Source organism: Dendrobates tinctorius, unplaced genomic scaffold, assembly GCF_039654945.1.
Source record: "Dendrobates tinctorius isolate UK_male_01 unplaced genomic scaffold, ASM3965494v1 ptg000104l, whole genome shotgun sequence".
Lineage (NCBI taxonomy): Eukaryota > Metazoa > Chordata > Amphibia > Anura > Dendrobatidae > Dendrobates > Dendrobates tinctorius.
Window position 1 is genome coordinate 7,069,580 of NW_027361772.1, and position 21,988 is coordinate 7,091,567.

General features: G+C 43.7%; 1 protein-coding gene across 24 annotated transcripts in view; it reads left to right on the forward strand.

Annotated features, from left to right (window-relative positions):
- The window catches only part of CAMK2B (calcium/calmodulin dependent protein kinase II beta), a 179,406-nt gene that overhangs the window by 146,593 nt on the left and 10,825 nt on the right, over window positions 1–21,988 (forward strand). For 6 of the 24 annotated variants that reach the window (XM_073588655.1, XM_073588652.1, XM_073588658.1 and 3 more), the window contains 6 exons: window positions 738–809; window positions 4,890–4,934; window positions 8,389–8,437; window positions 11,496–11,624; window positions 13,142–13,261; window positions 16,746–16,821. In XM_073588655.1, the coding sequence (XP_073444756.1) occupies window positions 738–809; window positions 4,890–4,934; window positions 8,389–8,437; window positions 11,496–11,624; window positions 13,142–13,261; window positions 16,746–16,821 (491 nt within the window). The remainder of the gene's footprint in view (window positions 1–737; window positions 810–4,889; window positions 4,935–8,388; window positions 8,438–11,495; window positions 11,625–13,141; window positions 13,262–16,745; window positions 16,822–21,988) is intronic. The other 18 variants (XM_073588675.1, XM_073588668.1, XM_073588665.1 and 15 more) reach the window with 5 other exon arrangements.

The following is a 21,988-nucleotide window of genomic DNA, read 5'->3' on the forward strand; positions in this document are numbered from 1 at the left end:
TGCTGATGTCAGATTACGTAGCAAAACCTGCTTACAGATTCCCTTAAAAGAATCAGGAATGTCTGAGTCCAACCCACCCCATCATGAAGACTGATGAATCAGGGCCTATGTCTTTTTCTGATGACACATTCCCTACCGTGAGATAAGTGCTGTCATAGACTCATAGGTTTTATTTAGTAGCTTATCGCTCTTCCCCCAAATCATAATTACCTTGCAGTAATGGGTGATGTGAGCAGAACGTTGCGGTAGAGCGGAGAGCACTTACCATGTGGATGAGATTTTACCTTTCTTATCTCCATGCTGTGAACATTTTTAAATCCTCAGCATTAGTTACATATTCAAGCCTCCGCTGCTCCAGAGTCACGACTCTGGTGGTCCTGCTGCAATGTCGTCGTGACCACTGCAGCCAATCACTGTTTTCAGCGGTCATGTTGGAATGCAGGAGCAAAACTGTTACCCTATTATTTTAGCACCTATCTCACCAACAACAATGATCACCTATCCGCTAGGCATGTGATAAATTTATGATGTAGGTGTGTCCTCCAATCTCTGAAACCCCCACCTTCCCTAAGAAAGGGGGCTCCGTGCCCCTATGTATAGAGAGAGGTGGTGCATATGTTTAACCTTTACCACCGCAGCGTTTGCCCCCCGTTACTGATTGGGGAACTGGTCGATAGTTGGTTTGTTATGAAATGTTTTGTACGTGTAATTCTCTCTCTATATCTCTCTATCTCAAGCCCCAGACAAACAGTACCAAGAACAGCGCTGGAGTGACCAGTCCGAAGGGCCCCATTCCTCCAGCTGCCCTGGTATGAGTACAGGGAAGGGCCGGAGCAGCACTTTGGGTATCTGTGACATTGTGGGGAACACAACCGGGGGGATGGTGGACGGAGGGCACATTGGGACCTCTGGTCCTCTTGTATGTGGAGAACACTTCTTGCTGTCCTTTCCTCGGGAAACTTTGTTTTGTGTCTGTGATTCGGAGACTCTGTGGTCTGTCTCCGGAAGGTGTCTCTGTGGGGTCCTGGACTTCTGTTGTAATCTGTCTGTGGCTCAGAATAGTTTGTGGTCTGTCTCTGGATCGGGAAGTCTGTCACCTGTCTGTGGATTAGATCAGTCTGTTATCTCTCTGTGGGGTAGTTAGAGGTCTGTGATTTGTCCAGTAGTCTTTGCCTGTCTTTCCACTCCTCCATTTTTTTCAGTCCTCCAGACCCTCCATCTCTTTTCCTGCTCTTACCTTTGTCCCACCCTGCCCCCGGCTTAGGCTGGGTTTATATGAAGCAAATTTAGTTCCAATAGATGGATATCCTGGTTAGTAATTAATCAGGACCTAGATCTGAGCTTGAAATTTGTATATGGGGACTATCTGTGGCCATATACAGCACATAAGAGAGTTTTCGACCAAGCACCCATTTAGGTACATAGCTGCGTCCTCAGACCACACTGTATACACGGATAAACTTAAAGGGGTTGTCCAGTGAGAACAAGTTATCGCCAATACTGCTGATCGGTGAGGGTTCGACAACCGGGAACCGTATCCATCGGCAAAACAGGGAGTTTTTGTCCTTGATGGGGAACATTTATCCACATTACATTACAAAATAGAGCGGCAGGTCTGATGCCCGACTACTAGTGAGTATACTCGTTGCTGGGGTTTTCCCGAGCATGCCCGAGTGTCCTCCGAATATTTTGGCGTGCTCGGAGATTTAGTTTCTGTCGACACAGCTGCATGATTTGCGACTTGTAGACAGCCTGAATACATGTGGAAATTCCCTACAAACAGGCATTCCACACATGTATTCAGGCTGTCTAGCAGCCGCAAATAAGGCAGCTGCGGCGACACAAACTAAATCTCCGAGCACGCCCAAATGCTCGGAGGACACCCGAGTGTACTTGGGAAAACCCGAGCAGCGAGTATACTCGCTCATCACTACCGACCACCACTCCATTCATTGTCTATAGGGCTTCTGGAAATAAGCCGAGTGCGGTGCTCAGCAGCTGAATAGGGAGCAGTGGTCAGTAGTGATGAGCGCAAGTGCTCGTTACTCGAGTTTGCCCTAGGGTGCTCGGGTACGCACCGAGGATAGCGGATGAAACTGAATGGGAGGAGACACAGATTAGATATTAGAAAAAACTTTTTGACAGTTAGAGTGATCAATGAGTGGAACAGGCTGCCACGAGAAGTGGTGAGTTCTCCTTCAATGGAAGTCTTCAAACAGAGGCTGGACAGACATCTGACTGGGATGATTTAGCGAATCCTGCTTTGAGCAGGGGGTTGGACCAGATGGCCCAGGAGGTCCCTTCCAACTCTACGATTCTATGATTCTATGATTCAAGTGACAGGTTCAAGTCCCCGCAGCCGTATGTTTCGTCAGCTGTTAGACAGCCACAAAAAAATTGTGGGAATTGCCCATGTTTGTCAGGCAATCCCCGTATGTTTTGTGGCTGTCTAACAGCTGACGAAACATGCGGCCGCAGGGACTCAAACATGTCAACCCCTTTAATCAAGCCTGCATTTTTATTACTATGGGAAGAGGGAGACACTTCCAGCACGAATCGTCCTCTGAAAACAATACTTGACACCTGCCATTAATCTACAGTCGGAGCACTCCCATACATAACAGATGGTCGGCAGATCCTGATCAAGAGGATGAAATAGGGACCCTCTGTCGTTGCCATACACAATAAGGCTACGTTCCCACTGTGAACTGTTGGGGAATTGGGTATTTTTGTTGCATCAAGAACGCAGAGTACTACAGTTCCAGCAAAGTGGATGGGATTTATAGAGATCTCATGCACACTGTGCTTTTTGTTTACTCAGCATAAACTTATCTGCGGTGTATCATATCCGCAATATGGCAATTGCTCTTGCGGGTACACTGAGCTTTTTTTTTGTGTGGATTTTCCCCATATACTTGCAATAGATCTGGAAGATTTGCAGGTAAAAAAAAAAATGCATGAAATCTGCACATGAAGTTTTGTCAAAGCCAGTTAATTCCAGCTTTATTTATAACACGACATACCAAAAAGAGATAAAAAAAAATGCAGAGCCAAAAATGCGATAAAAATGTATGTAAAAAAACACTAAAAAAGTATGCTTATGAACTTAATAGATACAGAAACACTGCAGAGAATCTAAACACAAGAAGCAATGCTGAAATTAAGCAACACGCTAACTGAATTGAACCAAAATATACAATTAAAATGTAAATTTTTATTAAAAAAAATTAAAAAATGAATAAAACCACACATAACACTGAAATACCAACAGTAGGGGGACCAATGGAAAGGGCCTATCCAAATAATGTGCCAGTGCATATAATAAGCTCAAAAATTGACAGGTAAAGGTGTGAATTGTATCATAATATCCTGATATGACACTGGTGGGGTCATAATTGATTGAAGCAGTCTAACAAAGTTTCTGAGTGCCTTGGGTATCTCGCAATGACTTTACCCACATCCTAGATAGTGTTTAAACAAGGATAAATATGAACATATGCCAAGTTGTATAAAGAATCAAAACACATTACCTAATTGCTGGAGCTGTAACTGCTGGCAAGGGAAAGTATTTGCAGAGCGTGTGAGTGGTCCAGTGGTACTCCCTCGCCCCGACGCGCGTTTCACCCTGTAGCTTCTTCCGGGGGCCAAACATGGTACCTGTGGTACCCTTCAATCAATTATTACCCCACCAGTGTAATAACAGGATATAATGATACAATGTACACCTTCATCTGTCTATTTTTGAGCTTGTTATATGCACTGGCACTTTATTTGGATAGGTCCTTTCCATTGGTCCCCCTACTGTTGGTATTTCACTGTTATGTGTGGTTTTATTCATCTTTTAATATTTATTTAATAAAAATTTACATTTCAATTGTATATTGTGGTTCTCTTCAGTTAGCGTGTTTCTTAATTTCAGCATTGCTTCTTATATTTACATTCTATTGAAGTGCCGTTGTTTGAAAAATATTCAGGACATCTTTTTGGTATAATACTGCAGAGAATCTGCAACACCAAAAACTCATGAAAAGCGTGTCGTGGGAACGTAGCCTAAACATACATCCAGCTGATATACGGACAGGCATCCCAAACCTTCATATGTGACAGAATCAGATCGCTTATATGGCCACATTCACACATTCAATATTTTAATGCAGTCTTTATAAGCCAAAACCAGGAGTGGGTGATAAATACAGAAGTGGTGACGTTTTTCTATTATACTGTTCCCCTGACTGGTCCAGACTTCATTTTGGCTTACAAATACTGATGTAAAATACGGACCAAATACTGAAAGTGTGAACGAAGCTTATTAATGACTGATTAGAGTTTGATCCGAGTGTCAGCTCAGTGTGTTCCCATTCTCTCGGATGAGATAATCGTAACCAGGTGTAGAGAAGATGAAGAACAAGATTTCTCCATTGTGTGAGTCCGCAGAAATTGGACTGTCATCCGAGTGCAGTCCGATGTATTCCATGCACCCATAGACTTGAAAGGGTGCGCGTGATCTGATTTGCTGGGCCGATTTGCCGAATCGGTATGATAAAATATTCGCAGATCTGCACAGCCTTGTAGTGTAACATTCATCCGTGTGCTATTGGATAAAACATTGGACAGCGCTCTTCCGATGTATATGCACGTGTGAGCGAGCCCTTAATCTTGTATTACACCATAACTGCAGGACTAATAATGATAAGAGCAAAGCATCTTTCCCATCTCGATATACAAACATGGCGATCACCACTGTGATCTGCCGCTTCCCCTCGGACTGACATCTAAATCCAGCCTTACCGCCCCCTCTCCTGTCATCCTAAATCTCCCCTCGTGCCTATCCTTCCTCCCTATTCTAGTTCTCTCCTCCTTCCCATTTCTCATTCTTTCTTCCTCTATAGGAGCCTCAAACCACAGTAATTCATAACCTGGTGGACGGGATAAAGGTATTTGCCATATCTTTACCTCTCTGTTCATATGTCACGTTTCATGCACCTCTTTAGGCACCGGTAGGGGGGTTGTTGTTATATATGGTGCCATGTGCATTTCTTTATATTCTATCATGACTGGTAGGTTTTCCATAGGTCTATGAGACATCTTGATTGTATCCTTGGATGAGCCACGAGACCCTTGTTACCTAGTCTTTTATTCAGGGGCGCAAATTGAAATTTTTTAGCCCCAATGCAAAATCGGTAATAGGGCCCCCGCCCACCATGGGCCATTTATAACATTGGTATCTTCTTATAGTGCCCCAATTTCCTGAACTCCCATTAATCTAACAGATGCCGTTACTGATTTTTGTGTGGTTTTAGTAATGTTTTGTGATTTAAAAAAAACTGTTCTTGTTGCACATAGCCGCCAATTACAGCACCTATCGGTATTTCATGTTATCATTTAAACCCCTTTGGGACCTCCATCTTAAGTTTTTGTGGTTTTTTTTGTTATTTTTCTCGCCTTCTTCCACGAGCCTTAATGTCTTTTATTTTTTACTCTTTACATATATATATATATATATATATATATATATATGCTAATTTTTTTTTAGCATTTAATGACACTATTCAGTTGTATTGAACAATGAAAAAAAAATTAAAAATCCAGGTAGATCGATATTAAACTTTTAAACGTATTTTAGTAAATTTAAAAAAAAAAAACCTTGAAAAAAAAAAATTTGGCTTTCACCATTTTGATATTTTTTCCATTGATGGAGCTGTATGAGAGCTTGTGCTTTGTTTTGCATTGAGAGCTTTCTTTAGTTTTTATTGGTGTATTGGTAGTATTTTTGGAGGTATATAAGATGTTTTTAGTGTTCTTTATTGAAATTTTGGGGGTGCTGCAGGGGACTGTCAATTTTCACTTTTCGCTTTATTTATATTTTAGGCTTTTTAACATATGGGTTAATGAATTTAATTGTCTGAAGATTTGATTTGCAATGGATGTGGTGATAATAAATATGTTTATTTATTTTTCATTTCTTTATTTTCAGATAGGAAAAATGGGGTTGATTCTAATTTTTATGCTTCTTGGGATATTTTCTAAAAAAAAATTTTTTTCATTTTAAATGCCATTGACCGTGATTGACAGCAGCATCTAATTGATAAAAGGCATGGTTCTAAGCTTTTTCACTCCGATCGCTGACTCCTTAGAGTTGTTTAATGCCGCACCCTCCTCTGCCTTGTATGGAGGGGGCTCAGTACCCTGTGTATGATGTACAGGTTCGTCAGGGTGCAAAGAAGGGGTTAAAAGTAAGAACTATGGACAACAAAAACAGCTTTGATTTTAGGTTGTTCTGATAAATGAGGCACTATCAAGACTGCCTAAAGGAAAGGCAGTTTTTGTTGCCCAGAGCAGCCAATCAGAGCTCACCTTTTATTTCCTAAACAGCGCTAGTAAAATGAAAGCTGAGCTATGATTGGTTGCTATGGGTCATAGAGACTGTTGTTCTTAGAAATCTGGCCTTATGATAAATCTATTATTATTACTGTTTTAGGATTTCCCTACCCCAACCATCACTTCCATCAGATAAAAAAAACCCATATTTTATTGTTTCAGAATTTCACAGATTGAATTAATTTTCCTAAAAAATAGGTTGCTTTACTGATCCTTAGTTGACCATACATGAGTTATGGCATGGTCTGATTGATATCGGGACAGCCCGGCTGCCATCTGACATGTAGATTGACAGATGATCTGCCATACTTGTCAGGATCTGTTTAAAGGGGTTTTCCCATGTTATAAAGTGGTGACATATCGCTAGGATATGTGATCACTTTATGACTTGTAGCGCAGGGCCGGACTGGCCATCTGGCAATTCTGGCAAATGCCAGATGGGCTGCTCCAGTCATGAGCCGCATTGTCTGCTATGCTGTTAACAGTATCAGCGACCTCAGGGTGGAGCTGAGATGGAGCATCAGGGGGAGGAACAACATGGGCCTATGTGCTTTCAAATGCCAGGGCTGAATTTCACTCCCGGCCCATCCCTGCTTGTGGGGGTCCAACTTCTGACTTCTAGGACTCTATTCAATCCTGAGAATGATGGGGATGCCACACTGATATCGTGTTTCCTGCACAGCGGTGATCAATGTCACATAACTGTGCAGGGAACTGCAAAATAAGTGATTAACAAAGAAAAAAGAAATAGGCCACAAAGCAGGGGATCACCCTAGGCAGGAGATAGCAGAAACAATTCACATTTTATTCAACACAGAAAGACAGACAAAAAATTGTTAAAAACATTAAAAATGGTCAAACATATGACACATATACACATTGCACAAAGCTCCTAATAGAGCATACCACCTACCGCTAAACACTCCACAATGGGAAAATGACCCTAGGTCCATGTAAACAGCATACCAGAGTGTGAAAAAATGCATGCAGAAGGTAGAAAACACTCTCTGTGTAGTAAAGGTGGACAATAAATTCATTACCTGAAAAGAGGGTTAACACTAATACCATATGTCACCACAGATACAGATATATAACTCATGGAGTGTCTTGTCCGAATGCAATAAAAAAGAATATATTAGAGGCAAACAGTTTAAATCACCCCCTTTAGGAACATATATTGGACTGCTTCAAAAATACACATGAAGCATACAAATAACCCACATGGTCTAAGCCCCTGAAATAAGGAGAGAGAGGTATAGGCTGAAATAGCCTCCTGCAATAGTCAACACATGTTCACATTATCGATATACAAAACCCATGTAGAGAAAGGTATGTGCTAAATTAGCCTCCTACAATGGTCAGCACATACAAAACCCATGTAGAGTGGAAAGACCCGACGCGTGTCGCCACACTTGGAACTGCAGAATGACCCCATTAATTTAACGGGGTATTCCCATCTCCAAGATCCTCTCCCAAGTAGGTGAAATAATAATAATATAAGCAAATACCTCCAATTAGCACCATCATCACTTTATAACATGGGTATAGCCGCTCAGTAGAAGGCCATGAGCCCGTCATTGGTGGACCCTGAATAGTTGTTTATTTTGTATGGTGATGAACAAAGTCCAGTTTTATTGTCCTTGTCTCTAGGTTTATCTTTTTCGTAGCTTGACTTGGTTTGTTCTTTGAAGTTTCTCCTGGTGTTGAAGTCTAAGATAATAGGGTATCAGCCTAAATCTGGATATATATGGAGCATCCAATATGTCCACACCAAAGATTACTTCCAGTGGAATAAAACAGTGGATGCACGGCTTTTGTAATGTTGGCTTTAAAGGAGAAGAGAGTATTTTTGGGTTGTTCTCCTTGGGTTAAGCTACATAAATCTTGGTTGTGATTCTGTGATCATATGATCGTCCTATAGATGTTGTCTGTAACCAGTGTGGATTTTCTCTTTCTATACCCCTCACGCCTTTCCAAACATCCCACGGTTTTGTTCTCTCTCTCCCGCAGGAATCCTCGGACAGTACACACACCAACCCAGAGGATGAGGAGATGAAAGGTATGGTAGATCCAGTCTGCATCCGAGACTCTTGTCTCTCTACCTTTTAACCACCGACAACTTCTCTAGTGGACTGACCATCTGGTTGATCAATGAGTCTGTAAAAAATACCGAAACACATCTTATAACCATATCATATGCCTCATTATATAATGACAATAATGACACAACACGGACTCGTACCTTACAAACATATGGACATATAGTACACGGTATAGTTACCATGTAACGTCTGTGCATTCATGTTACTGTAGTTTCCTGTTATGTGCTAAATGTGTTGTCCATGTAAAAAGTTTATCAAATCTTCATTCATTCACTCATTCAAAGAACTGTTTACTCCATTGCTTTATTTTATAAGTGTAATTTTTATGTATTTTATTATCTACTTCTCCATTTAGAGCTTTTCCCATTAATGCCAGTGCAATTACTGTACAAATACATGTTCAGGGGGTACAAAAACCAAATTCTGCCCCAGAAAAGTCCACAATCAGATCATCACATTTAAATTTAGATTTTGACTAGTGATGGGCGAACACGAATGGTAAAGTTCGGGCTCCAAATCGGAAGACTAGTGTCCGTGCTAGGACCCCGAACTATGACTTCTTCTCGTGGAAGTCCGTGTTACTGTTCGGGTTCGGCAGCCCAAATAAAGCTTGCTGAAAGGCTGCAGCGCAGTCAATCAACAAGCATTTCCGGTGTGTCCATTCTGGCCCCATCACAGCCATGTCAAGTATTGGTATGCCTGTGATTGGCCAGTGCAGTATGTTAAAAAATAAATAAAAAGAAAAAAGACATAGATCTCTATTTCTGATAACAAGCGAGGGTAAAGCAGACAGCTACGGGCTGCAGCCTTCAGCTGCCTGCTTTATCTTGGCTGGTTATCAAAAATAAAGGGCCCCCCACAACCTTTCTTTTAATTATTTAAATAACTTTTTAATAATAACGTGGTGCCCCCCCTATTTTTGATAATCAGCCAAGGTAAAGCAGACAGCTGGGGGCTGGTATTCTCAGGCTGGTAAGGTTCATGGATATTTGTCTTTCCCGAGCCTAAAATTAGCTGCCCTCAGCCACCCCAGAAAAGGCCCATCTGTTAGATGCGCCAATTCTGGCTCTTTGCCTGGCTCTTCCCGCTTGCACTGGTGTGTTGCCAAGTGGGGTAATATTTGGGGTTGATGTCAGTTGTGTAATGTCCGCTGACATCAAGCCCAGGGGTTAGTAATGGAGAGGCGTCTATAAGACACCCCCATTAGTAACCGTGTAGTCAAATGCAATAGACACACACAGAGAAAAGTCCTTCAATTGTAAAAAGCACTCCCCGACCCTCTTGTACCCATTATTACCTTAAAAAAAATATAATCCTAAGGTGTCCACCATAAAATCCATCCCATGTCACATGACAATCCCCGACTATGCTACATCCGGATGCAGTGCTGTGTGGTGGCATCAGTAATGTGACCGCTCAACACGGCAGCCAGAACATAATGAAAGTAGCGTGTGAATCTGGCTGCTGCGATGAGCACTGACTTCAGTAAGCTTATCACAGTTCATAGTCAATAAACTGCGGTAGCCTTTCTCATTTCACCACTGGCAGCATTACTAACCCCTGGGCTTGATGTCAGCGGACATTACACAATGGACAACAACCCCAAAACCATTACCTCACTTGCTAACGCACCAGAGCAAGTGGAAGTGCCAAGGCTAAGCGCCAGAATTAGCACATCTAATGGATGCACCATTTCTGGGATGGCTGAGGGCTGGTGCTATTATTCTGGGAAGAGGACAATATCCATGGCCCCTTCCCAGCCTATTAATATCAGCCTGCTGTCTGCTTAGCCTTTGCTGGTTATTAAAAATAGGTGGACCCCACATAATTTTTTTCGGGACCCCCCTTTTATTAACCTGTAAAGGCTATGGAAACAGCTGCGAGATGTTATTAATAGGCTGGGAAGCTTCATTGATATTGTCACATTACCAGAATAATAACACTAGCCCCAGCTGTCTGCTTTCCCTCAGCTAGGTATTAAAAATAAGGGGGACCCCACTCCATTTTTTTTCATTTACTTTTATATTTATTAGCTAAATACATGTTCACTAAGCTACACACACACTTCACTAATTATATATCTCACTGACATCTATCTATTCTGACATTTCACGTGGCGAATTTATTGTTCTCAGCTGATGAAATGTTAGGTTTCCTATGAGATGAGTGGTTAAAAATCTGACGAATTACATGGTCTGTATGCCGTGCGATTTTTTTTCTTGCATTGGTGAGTTTCAGCCGTTTTATGCGGCCATACGCAACATGATGCTATTTTTTACCTCACCCAAATTCCAGGGGAGGAAAAATTTGCAGATTAACACTCCCTGATTTAATATTATTATAGAGAATTTTTTTCTCACATTGCACTCGCCGATTTTACATGGAAATGTGAGCGAACCATAAAGCTACCACTATGCACAGATGCTGGCTAGTTAATACTCTCATCGGTGTCGCTGATGACAGTAGTAGTCATCACCCAGCGCCTGCCCAGCAGTAATCTTTTTACCGCCAGTCACAACCACTGGCTTACATGCTGTCCTCTGTGTGACAGCGTGGAAACCCACAGCGGTCAGTGATAAACAACAGCTGTGACCGGTGGTATCTTCAGTAAGGTTACCACCAGTCAAATCTGGTGTTTCCCAAAGAGTTTCCCAAGCGTGGAAACCGCCGTATGTTTGGGCCCCGGTTCGGGATCAAGTTTGGGTACCGTTCTTTTACCCAAACGGAACTTTTTTTTATAAAGTTTGTCCAAACCCAACGGACCCAAACATACATGGGTGCGCCCATCCCTAATTTTGACCCATTCAGACATAACAGCTCATTATTTTGGTATTACTCTTTTTTCCCACTCCTAGTTTTCTTTGTCTTTAGCTCTCATCCATCATTGTAGTACTCATTATTGTCTGTCACCATTTATCCTCATCAATTGCTGTAGTCATTACCTCTCCATGCCTCTTTGGAATATATTCCTTCTCTGTCCAACTTCAACTCCTCTTCTCTCCCGGTTCTCTCTAGTGCTGAAGTTCTCAGACATTTTAAGCTCAGTGAGACGGGGCTCGGGGGCTCTGGATGCTGAGGGACCCCAAGCCGCGGTCGCTCAGCAGCCCCTCTCCCCATCCTTCCCCCATTCACCTCTTGCACAGCGTAAGTAATAGGATGGGGAAATAGGAAAACCATAAAAACTATGCATGAAAAATGTTTTATTAAGTAGTGAAGAACTCTTCTTTAAAAATGTACGCTTCAATGCTGCATTACAAATTTTACGGTGTTTTTAACTATTACCTAACTAGTCTAATTCCTAATTGATGAGTAAAGCTATGGCATGATTGTACAATGTAATGGGAATATCTGAATATTAGGCTGTGGCATTGTTAATCGGTAGGGAGTTAAGGGTAGACTAATCAGAGCGGCCCTCGTGTTTCTGTCACTGTGATATGTGTGGGGATAGGCACTGCCAATACTAACTATCGGGGGAGTGGGGGATGGAGACTGGCATTGTCCTTGCCTGTTTGTGATGAGATGTTGTTTGTGTTTCTTGTCACTCACATTGCTGCCGTCTCTGTTCTTTCTGTGTTGATATCTGTTTTCTTCTTTTTCTCTTTTTTTTAATTTGGTTCTTTCCCTACTGGTCCGATCCCTCTAAACCATTTTATTTTTGAACTCCTCTTTCCAATATCTATATCTCTAACTGCTCTTCCTGTCTTTTTTTCTATCTTGATTTAATCTCGATTTTCCTGTATATTCTGGCCTTCTGCTCTGATTCATTTCTGCATCTCAAACTCTTTACTTATCTTTGCACTTCTGTTTCTATTTCTTGGCTTTGTTCCTCTGTATCTCGCCTCTGCACCTGTGCCAAATTCTCTTCATTCTTAAATATTCTCTCTGCCAACTGTCTCTGCCTTTCGCTTAATTTATCCTTTATCTCTCCACCTTGGCCTTTGTCTTGTTTTTCTATCTTTATCTCTGACGTCTTGTCGCTGCTTACCTCTCTTTTTCTTCTTATCCAACTCTTTTTTTGCTACTGCTGTGTATCTACTTGTCTACTTCTGTCCTATATCAATTTATCGCTGCATCTGTTTCGATCTTTGACTCTACTTCACTACGTCATCTTTTATTCCATATGTACTTTTGTATTTTGCTACCTCTCTGTTTGTCTTATCTTTCGATTCTGTCTCCATCCATGTTTCTCTACTTCTGTCTCGTGTCCTCTTTGTCTCTATTTTACAACTTCTTGTTCTTTATATACCTACGCCACCACTTCTGTCTCTTACCTATCTTTTTGCTGTTATTTCTTTGTTTTTCTACAATTTTTTTTGTCATCTCCATCTCTGTTTCGCTTGTACTTCCACTTTTGTCTCTGCTTTTTTCTTGCTACCTCTACTCTACCTTTCCACCCTTTCTCTGTACTCCTCTGTCTCAACCTTACTAACTCTGTCACTGTCTCTTGTCTTTACCTCTCTGTTTTGCTGCCACTTCTTCTGTCTTATCTTTCTACTCCCCTTTACCACCTTGGGATCTGTCTCTTGTTCTTCTACCTTTGTCTCTGCCAATCTGTCACTCTTCCTGTCAACTTCTGCTTCTGTCTCTTGTCTTTCTGCCTCTGTCACTTGTCTCGGTTTCTATCCCTTTCCCTGGTACCTGTCTTTTTGTCCCCCTCCCAGCTGCTAGATTTACAGATATATTTAACACAGTCAGACGAGGCTCAGAAGCAGAGGGAGTGCAGTACTCCAACACGCAGCATCGGCTTTCACAGCCCCACCTAAACTCTCCGTTTGTACAGCGTAAGTAGAACTCGCGCATACAAACGCATCTCACACGGACTCCCACCGCCTTCCAACTATGGACTTCTTTCTTATCCATTGACTTCCATCATATCATTTTTTCGCCTTCCTTCTATGCTATCTTCTGGGTCCTTTCAGATGCATGTTTACATCATCTTACCAACATCAGCTCTCAAAGTGTTCCACCATAATGAACAATGTTTATTGATCTCCAGTTTTACTTGTTGAATTCATCCTCAATTTCTGTCTTTAACTCACTTCTCATCTTAAGTTGTACTTTTCTCTGACACTCAGAAATCACATTTCATCATCTTAAACTAGGTTTTATTATTTCTTGAATTCTTATTATTATTACACACAAAGCACAAGACTCTTTTATTAACTTTCACAATCCTCTGTCTTGTCCTAACCACCAAACTTTTCCTCTTCTTCTACAATTTTTCTAACCAGAATGGTCGTCTTCTGCAGTTTTATTTTCACTTATGATGATTTTTAATTTTCCTCTATGCTTTTCCATTTCTTGCAAGCCCTATCTGACCCACTTATGACAAGTTCTGTGCTCCTACTCATCACATATCTTCTCAGCATGATGCTCTTTTTCTCTTTGTTCTCCTTCTAAAGCATATTCTTTAGACATAGACATCTGATTTTTTTCATACCGCTTGTACTTATTTATGCCAGTTGTCTATTTTCTACTCATTATTTTCTTTTCCTTTTTATCTCTCTTTTATTCTTCTGCTTTATGATTACTTTAAGTAGAATTGTCTTCCCTATTTTTCATGTTCTCTCAAATAATTTGTGTATTTTCCTGAAATAAATGAAATCTTCTTCCTCGTATTCTCTATTACTTTGTTTAAGGTTTTGAAAAACTTTCTGATTACTTTCTAATTTCTATTCATTAAAGTTGCTGTCTCATCAAATTGGGCATGTATTAGGGCACGTAAGACTTCCTACTCAGAACCTTTATTAGGCTGAGTTCACACGTCTCGTTTTTTCGCGTTTTTGCGGCAGTTTTAAACACGCAATTTGGCCGCGAAAATGCGAAAAATAAGCATCCCATGCAATCCTATGGGATTCCGCAATACTGTGTTAATGCTGCGTTTTTTTTCCGTGGTGGAATCGCTTCGTGGTAAAAAAACGCAGCATGCTCATTAATTTAGCGGAATCGCGGCGATTCCGCCCACATAGGAATGCATTGTTCTGCCTACTTTCCACATGTGGCTGTGCACACCATGCGAAAAGTAAGCCAAACATTTGCGGATGGTACCCACGGTCTGGAGGAGAGGAGACTGTCCTCCAGGCTTTGGGTACCATATCCCTGTAAAAAATAGAATTAAAATAAAAAAGATCTGTAGTATCGCTTGGAGAACTGATTGACAGGTTGGTCACACTCGTCAAACATAGTGTTTGCCGAGTGTGACCAACTTTTTACTATTGAGGCTGCCTATGCAGCATCAGTAGTAAAAGATAAAATGTAAAAAATAATAAAAAAAAATATTGTTATTCTCACCTTTCAGCGTCCCGCGCAGCCTTCCCGCCTCTCTCCACGCTCCCGGTCCCAGTAATCCTTTGCGAGAATGGCAGCGATGACGTCGCGATCTCACGGGAGCGCGACGTCTCGCGGTCATTCGCGCAAAGGATTACTAGGACGAGAGCGTGGAGAGAGGCGGGAAGGCTGCGTGAGACGCCGGAAGGTGAGAATAACAATATATATTTTTTTTTTAATCATTTTTTACTTTTTCTCTTTTACTACTGATGCTGCATAGGCAGCCTCAATAGTAAAAAGTTGGAAAACACTAGCATTCTGCAAGCTAATTACACTAAATCGCTAGTTTTTCCGTGGGAAAATTGCGGGAATTTAAAATGTGATTTTCCCACGGAATGGAATTCCGGAATTCTCGCGGTAACTTCCGCTGGAGTTCCGCTACTTGTGAACGTAGCCTTAGGGGATGTTTTTTAAAAAACAGCAGCTCACAACCTGATGTTCCAGGCCAACTAAAGATGTGTGAATTTGCAGGACCCTGATCCAGTGTCCATGTCATAATTCTATAGCCGCTGGATGGGAGCCCTACAAATCATCTACCTGCTGACATCTCCTTTTCTTTTGCTTAGCTGGCCTGGTGCATCATTATTGTGGCATGATGCACACACAACATCGTGCGGCCAGTGAATCAAAAGAGGAACTGGGGATACTCACAGATAAGAGGTGGTTTGCAGGGCACTAGTCCAGCGTCCATGGAATAATGGCATAGCCGTTGCACCACGATCCTGCAAATTTTTCCACTGATCTCTACAGGCCATTGATTTGTTTTCTATCCTAATTTGGCAATGTAGTCGATTAAACCTATTCATACATAATTCAGCAAGAGAGTAGTGCTGATTTCCATCTGGAAAAATTGTAGGCCTACTCTTTATTAAGCAACAGCCTGGGCTATGTGCTCCAAGCTTAAAGGGGTTGTCCACTACTTGGACAACCCCTTGTGTTTCCCCGCCATTAAAATAATAACAATTGTACTGACTTCTGATCCCGGCGTTGTTCCAGCAGGGTTGGCATTGGCTTTCCCGGGGCTCTCGTGACATTGTTACGTGATCCCTGTGGCCAATTAGCACTAGCTTCACTCTCCCCTTCTCCAGACAAATCCAGACATCTGAAAGAAGTGAGAGCTGCTGTTGCTCTCACACTTCCTCCAAATGTAAATTACGAGAAGTGAGTGAAGCCATCACTGATTAGCCGGAGGAATCGCACAACATAACAGTGTCACGTGAGACCCGGGAGAGCCAGAGCCGACATGGTTGGGACAGCGCCAGCATCAGAGGTCAGTATAGGTATAACTGCTATTATTTTACTGGCAGGAAACATAGCGATTGAGAAGGGGTTGTCCAAGTAGTGGACAACCCCTTTATGGGAGGGCCCCATGAGTTTAGGCGCAAATTTTGGTTTGTAAGGGCTTAACATTTAGCATTAGGATTTAGAGTGGGAATCGTGGGGGAGGATAACATGGATCAATAGAGGGGTACAAAAGGAAGGTTCATCAGGGGGTGTCCATCTTCCCTCTTATTAAATCTTTGATTACCATGGTTGCATTGTGGGGAACTGTGCTAGTAAACTAGCGGATGCTGGTCTAATAGGATGGGGGCCACAGTAATATTGTAACCGTTCTATTAATCGATGTGACTTCAGTCTATGGTAACACGGTGTCTTCACTTTACAATATTTCAGGTTCTATTACACCGCAGGTTCCTTTGGGTCAAATAACATGAACCACGTTTTACTCTACTTTTAGTCTTCATAACTGTTTTTGTGCTGCTGAACCTTTCTTTTCGCATTGTACTTGATTTATCTCCTTAATAACCAACCATGGTTCCTTATATCCACTATCATCTTCTTGCCATCTTCTAATCCTTCTGTTGACCATGTTTGTGCCTTTCTCGCTTACCCTTTGTCAATTTATCTCGCTATTTAATGGCTATTTTGTTATTCTAGCTCGAAAACAGGAAATCATTAAGATAACAGAACAACTGATTGAGGCAGTGAACAATGGAGACTTCGAGGCATATGCGTGAGTTATTTATGGCAGTACTGTATAGTAATGGGGGATGGGGGTTGAGGTCATATTCACTACACATATTTTTATTCTTAAAGGGAGTCTGTCACCTCCAAAAGTCAAACTAAGCCACTTCTACAGTTATAAAGGGGACTTAGTCCCTAAAAAAAATCATACCTGTAGTAGGAATGTCGCTACTTTAGTATTAGATAAAAGGTCTCATTCTGCCCCCTCAACAAGTATCCCACTCACTTTCCCCTAACTTGACAGCACTTGCTTGCCCAGAGGGACAGCTGCCTGAACCAAAATCTTGGCCCTGAGCGTGCACACTGACAATGCCGGAACCCAGCAAGAGTGCACACACACATCAGTGCAGACGCTCTCTTTTCTCTCTCTTGTTTGCGTCGGCCGCCCACTACTTTCTCATCCTTTGGGCAGCAAGCGGCCGCTGCAGACAGGAGAGACGGAATCAAGCAATGTGACACGGGGCACGCTCGCTGAGCTCCTACAAAGTCACTGAAATGCAGGACTGGGGCTAAGTCCCCTGTATGACTGTATAAATAGTTTAATTTGAGTTTTGAGGGTGACATATGCCCTTAAAAAAATATGTCAGTAGGTATTTGCTAAGCGTTTTAGGGAAGCATGAGGTAGGGGCTGAGACACAGATTTCCTTGCAGCGCTGGGGTCCTGGGTTCAAATCCCATCAAGGACAACATCTGCAAGGAGTTTGTATGTTCTCCCCGTGTTTGCGTGACTTTCCTCCGGGTTCTCCGGTTTCCTCCCACATCCCAAAGATATACTGATAGGGAATGTAGATTGTGAGCCCCATCGGGGACAGACCCAATAATGTCTGTAAAGCGCTGTGGAATTAATGGCGCTATATAAGTGAGTAAAATAAATAAAATAAAATTAATGCTCCCCGTTTTCATGCTATGCCGATCTACTGCAGATGCTTCTGAGATCATTTCCTGTGTTTGTTTGCCAGCCACCAGGAATTATATAAATACTGCGGCCGATCAGTGGTCTCAGCCATCACGCGCAGCTTTACTGCCATTAACGCCTGCCACATGAGGCCTGAAGACATTGACTGACTGCAGTGGTCATATCATTGCTGCCAGCTTGTAAAAACAAGGACTGGAAGACACTTGCCCTGCGCAGAGTAAATAGTAGATTGCAGTTATGTTTTTTTTAGTTATTTTGGAGCATTTGTTGCTGGTCTTTATATATTTTTTTTTATCCCATTTTAAGTCAATTGAGGCAAAACAGATCCAGGTATGACCAGATATGGTCAATCATTTTTCCCCATTAAAGTAATTGAAAAACAGATTACAAGCATATGCGCCCTTCCTGTGCATTAGTTGTCAAACCTTCACTCACTGATCAGGAGATTAGAAAGATCTCTGGTTTCTCCCTGCCCACTGCCAATGATTGATGGGTCTTTCCCTGCGTGCTTATAGTCTTTCTAGTCTTCCATGCAGCTCAGTCCAAGACCGTCATTTAACGTAGGTTTCTTTCTAAAATGCCACGGCGCTTCACAGTCAAACATATATGGTTGAAATCATGCAACCAGTAACTAATACAGGCTTGGGCAGCGTGTATCAGCTGTCAGGTTCTTCTTAAAGTCTATGGACACCTCAAGGGGTAATGTTTTTTTTTAGTGAAATATACTTATTTTTACCTAAAAATAATTTTATAATTGGTCTTTATTAAAAATATTCAATTGCTTGTCTTTTGTGGCCTGCATGTATTCCTATACATTGCACGCTGCTCAGTCCTGTTTCGTGCTCCCAGGACCCAGCGTCGGTGCAGGAGCCCCTCCAGGGGCCCTCTGGCTCGGGTGCCTGCTTGTAAGCATGCGGGCAGGCCCCGGGCTGGGAGGAATCCACGAGCCGGGCTGGGTCCAGCGGCGGTTGCAAGGCCTTCTCCCCGGGCAGAGCGGGAGGCGGGGCCTGCATGCATCGGGTTGGAGCCGAACAGTGACGTCATGGCAGGCCACCATGGAGCCGGGCGGTCTACCTCCTCTTCGCGGGGCAGCGGCGTGACTTGCCCGGAGGGGGTGTCGTCGGGCAGCAGCCCCCGTCAGCCGGGGCTGCCAGCTATGCCCAGTACCTCGCCCCCCCGACAGGAACGATGGCGGTGGATCATCCTGGACGGCGCGTGAGGCAGTCGGTGGGGGGTGCGGGCGGTGGGTGGGCACAGGCGGAAACCCCTGTGCAGCCCGCTGGCCTCAGCGGGGGCCTGAGAACTGAGGAGTCCAGAACGGAGTGGCCCGGGAGGGCGGTGGCGTCGAGAGAGCCTGTTTCTGAAGGTGGCGGACCTCTGGGGACAGAGGGTCTGAGGGGAAGATCCGGAGTGGACGTACAGCTGGATACGGGATTGGCAGCTGGAGGAGTCACAGCTTCCCCGCAGCCCGGTGAGTATGGCTCCATGTCTTGATTGTCCTCATCCCTAGTTAGGTCCCCTGCGGTTGGGAGTGAGCTGGGGGCCAGCCGGTGGCGTTAAGTCAGGGAGTTGGGGAGCTGGTTGAGATTTTGGCTTCCATGCTGGATTTCTTGGCGCGGATGGAGTTGGAACGGCCCCCGCGCATTTAGCCACTTGGGTGGGGTCACATGAGCGAGGGTCCAGTTTGTCGGGGGCAGGTACTGGGGTGTTAGTTGGCCGAACTGACCCTGTCTGTTTCGGTGCAGACTGAGAAAGAAAGGGAATGTTGCATCCATTTAGATGACAGGGCGCATGGGGAGGTATATGTATGCTTTGAGGGCCCGCTGGGTGCTCATCTTAAGAAGGAGGTGCGGGAAAAGATCTGGAAGGACGAATACGTTGAGACTGCTACCTTTAGAAAAGTTTAACTTGGACAAAGGGAAGAAGGATGATAGCAAAAAAGAGGAGGAAAAACGGAGATGGCGATTGATTTCGCAAGCATTCGCTAATTGGCTTCAGGTGTTCACTATTTTGGCTAGCGTGGTTTGAGAGAAGGCGCCTGAGAATTGTTCTCCTCTTTTTTGTTATATGGATTCGATTGGGGAGGCTTATAGGGTCTACGGGGGTCAGGCTTGGCTCCGTTATGATAAACAGTTTAGGCAGAGGAAGGCAGTTCGTCCGGCGATTCGGTGGGACCAGAAAGACATAAGTCTGTGGGTGAAGGTTATGACGCTGACTAAGTTCGGCCATTCCTTTCCTGGCGGGGGCTGGTTCGTCAAATGCTCAAAGCAGTGGGCAAGGGGCAGGCGGTCAGTCAAGGCAATCGGGAACCCAAAAACAGGGTCTCTGCTGGCAATTTAATGATGGGCTAGCTGCAAATTCAAGCACCTTTGCTCCCATTGCAGCGGAACCTCGCATGGTGCCTCCAGATGCTTTAGGAAGCAGAAAGGAAAAGCAGAGAGTGCTAATTCCAAAGGGGGAGACGCCGGTGAAACTGGCCGCGATGGTCCCTTATCTAAGTAGGCTTCCGGATGGGGTTAAGGCAGAGCTGTTGTTGTCCGGTTTCAGGGACGATTTCAAAATTCCCACCCCTCCTTTTGAGATACCACGGTTGCTTAAGAATCTCTGGTCAGCTGATCAATATGCTGAGGTGGTGTTGGGAAAATTGGGGAAGGAAGTTAAGTTGGGACGTATGTCTGGGCCATTTAGGGATCCTCCGTTTGAGGATTTGGTCGTTTCGCTCCAGGGTGTAGTGCCTAAGAAAGAGACTAATAAATTTAAGCTCATTCATCATTTGTCTTTCCCTCGTGGTAGGTCGGTGAATGATGGAACTGACCCTGAGCTGTGTTCTGTGGTTTATACGTCTTTTGATGAGGCGGCAAAGTTGGTCCAGAAATGCAGAAAGGGGGCACTTTTGGCTAAAACGGATATTGAGTCTGCGTTTTGGTTGCTCCCGGTTCATCCGGACAGTGTTAAGTTGTTGGGGTGTTACTGGGGTGGGGAGTTTTTTGTTGATAGGTGTTTGCCAATGGGTTGCTCGGTGTCTTGTGCGTTTTTTGAGGCATTCAGTTCTTTTCTCGAATGGGTTATCCGGGAAGTATCGGGTTTTGATTCCTGGATTCATTACCTGGATGATTTTTTGTGTATTGGTCCGGGTGATTCGGGTTGTTGTGAGAGGTTGCTTAGAGCGGTGGAATGGGTGGCGGAGAGTTTTGGTGTACCGCTTGCTCCCGGTAAAACGGAAAAGCCTTGTACGTGTCTGTCATTTTTGGGAATCGTGATTGATTCAGTAAAATGGGAGTTCCGTTTGCCGGAGGATAAGGTAAAGGCGTTGCGGGATGAGGTGTCTTGGGCCAGACGGTTGAAGAAATTGTCGTTGAGAGAGGTTCAGTCGCTACTTGGGACGTTCTTTGCTCATGGAGGAGGCAGTTGTAAATGATGAGTTGGACTTATTCATAGATGCGTCTCGTGGCGTTGGTTTTGGGGCATATTTTAAGGGTCAGTTGTGCGCGGCTGCATGGCCTGACGAGTGGTTTCAACTGGGCCTTGTTAGGAATATCACTTTGTTGGAAATTTTTCCTATCCTGGTGGCAGTGAACCTATGGAAGGAGTTTCGGGACAGAAGGGTCCGTTTTAATTGTGACATGGGAGTTGTGTGTTCTATTAACAGCTTGACGGCGTCCCCTCCTCCAGTGATTCGAGTCTTGCGGCAGTTAGTTTTGACTTGTTTATCGCTTAATGCTCATGTGACGGTTTCTCATGTGCCAGATATTAAGAATTCCATTGCTGATTCTTTGTCTCGTTCACAGTGGGAGCGTTTCCAGTCCTTGATCCCGGATGCGGAAGAAGCGGATTTGGAGTGTCCAGCCAGGCTTTGGAAGGTGGTCTCAGGGCTGCAGAACCTTTAATACGGGCATCTCTGTCTTCTAGTACTTGGTCGATCTATCAGTCAGTGTGGAGTTCTTGGGAAAATTGGTTGGGGGCACGTACGTGTGGGAACTCTGTGGAGGATCAGTTGGGTGCGTTGCTGGCGTGGTTGAATTTTGGGGCTGATGAGGGTTGGACAGTGTCCAGGGTATCACAGGTTAGGGCTGGTTTAGCTTTTGGGTTTAAATTGCGGGGTCAACTTGATTTGACCAAGTGTTTTTTGGTCAGCCAGGCCATTAAGGGTTTCAGACGTCGGGGTAATCGGGCGTATTTCCGGCGCCCGCTGTCATTTAGCATTCTCAAATGGTTGGGGGCTGTGTTGGACGAATTTTGT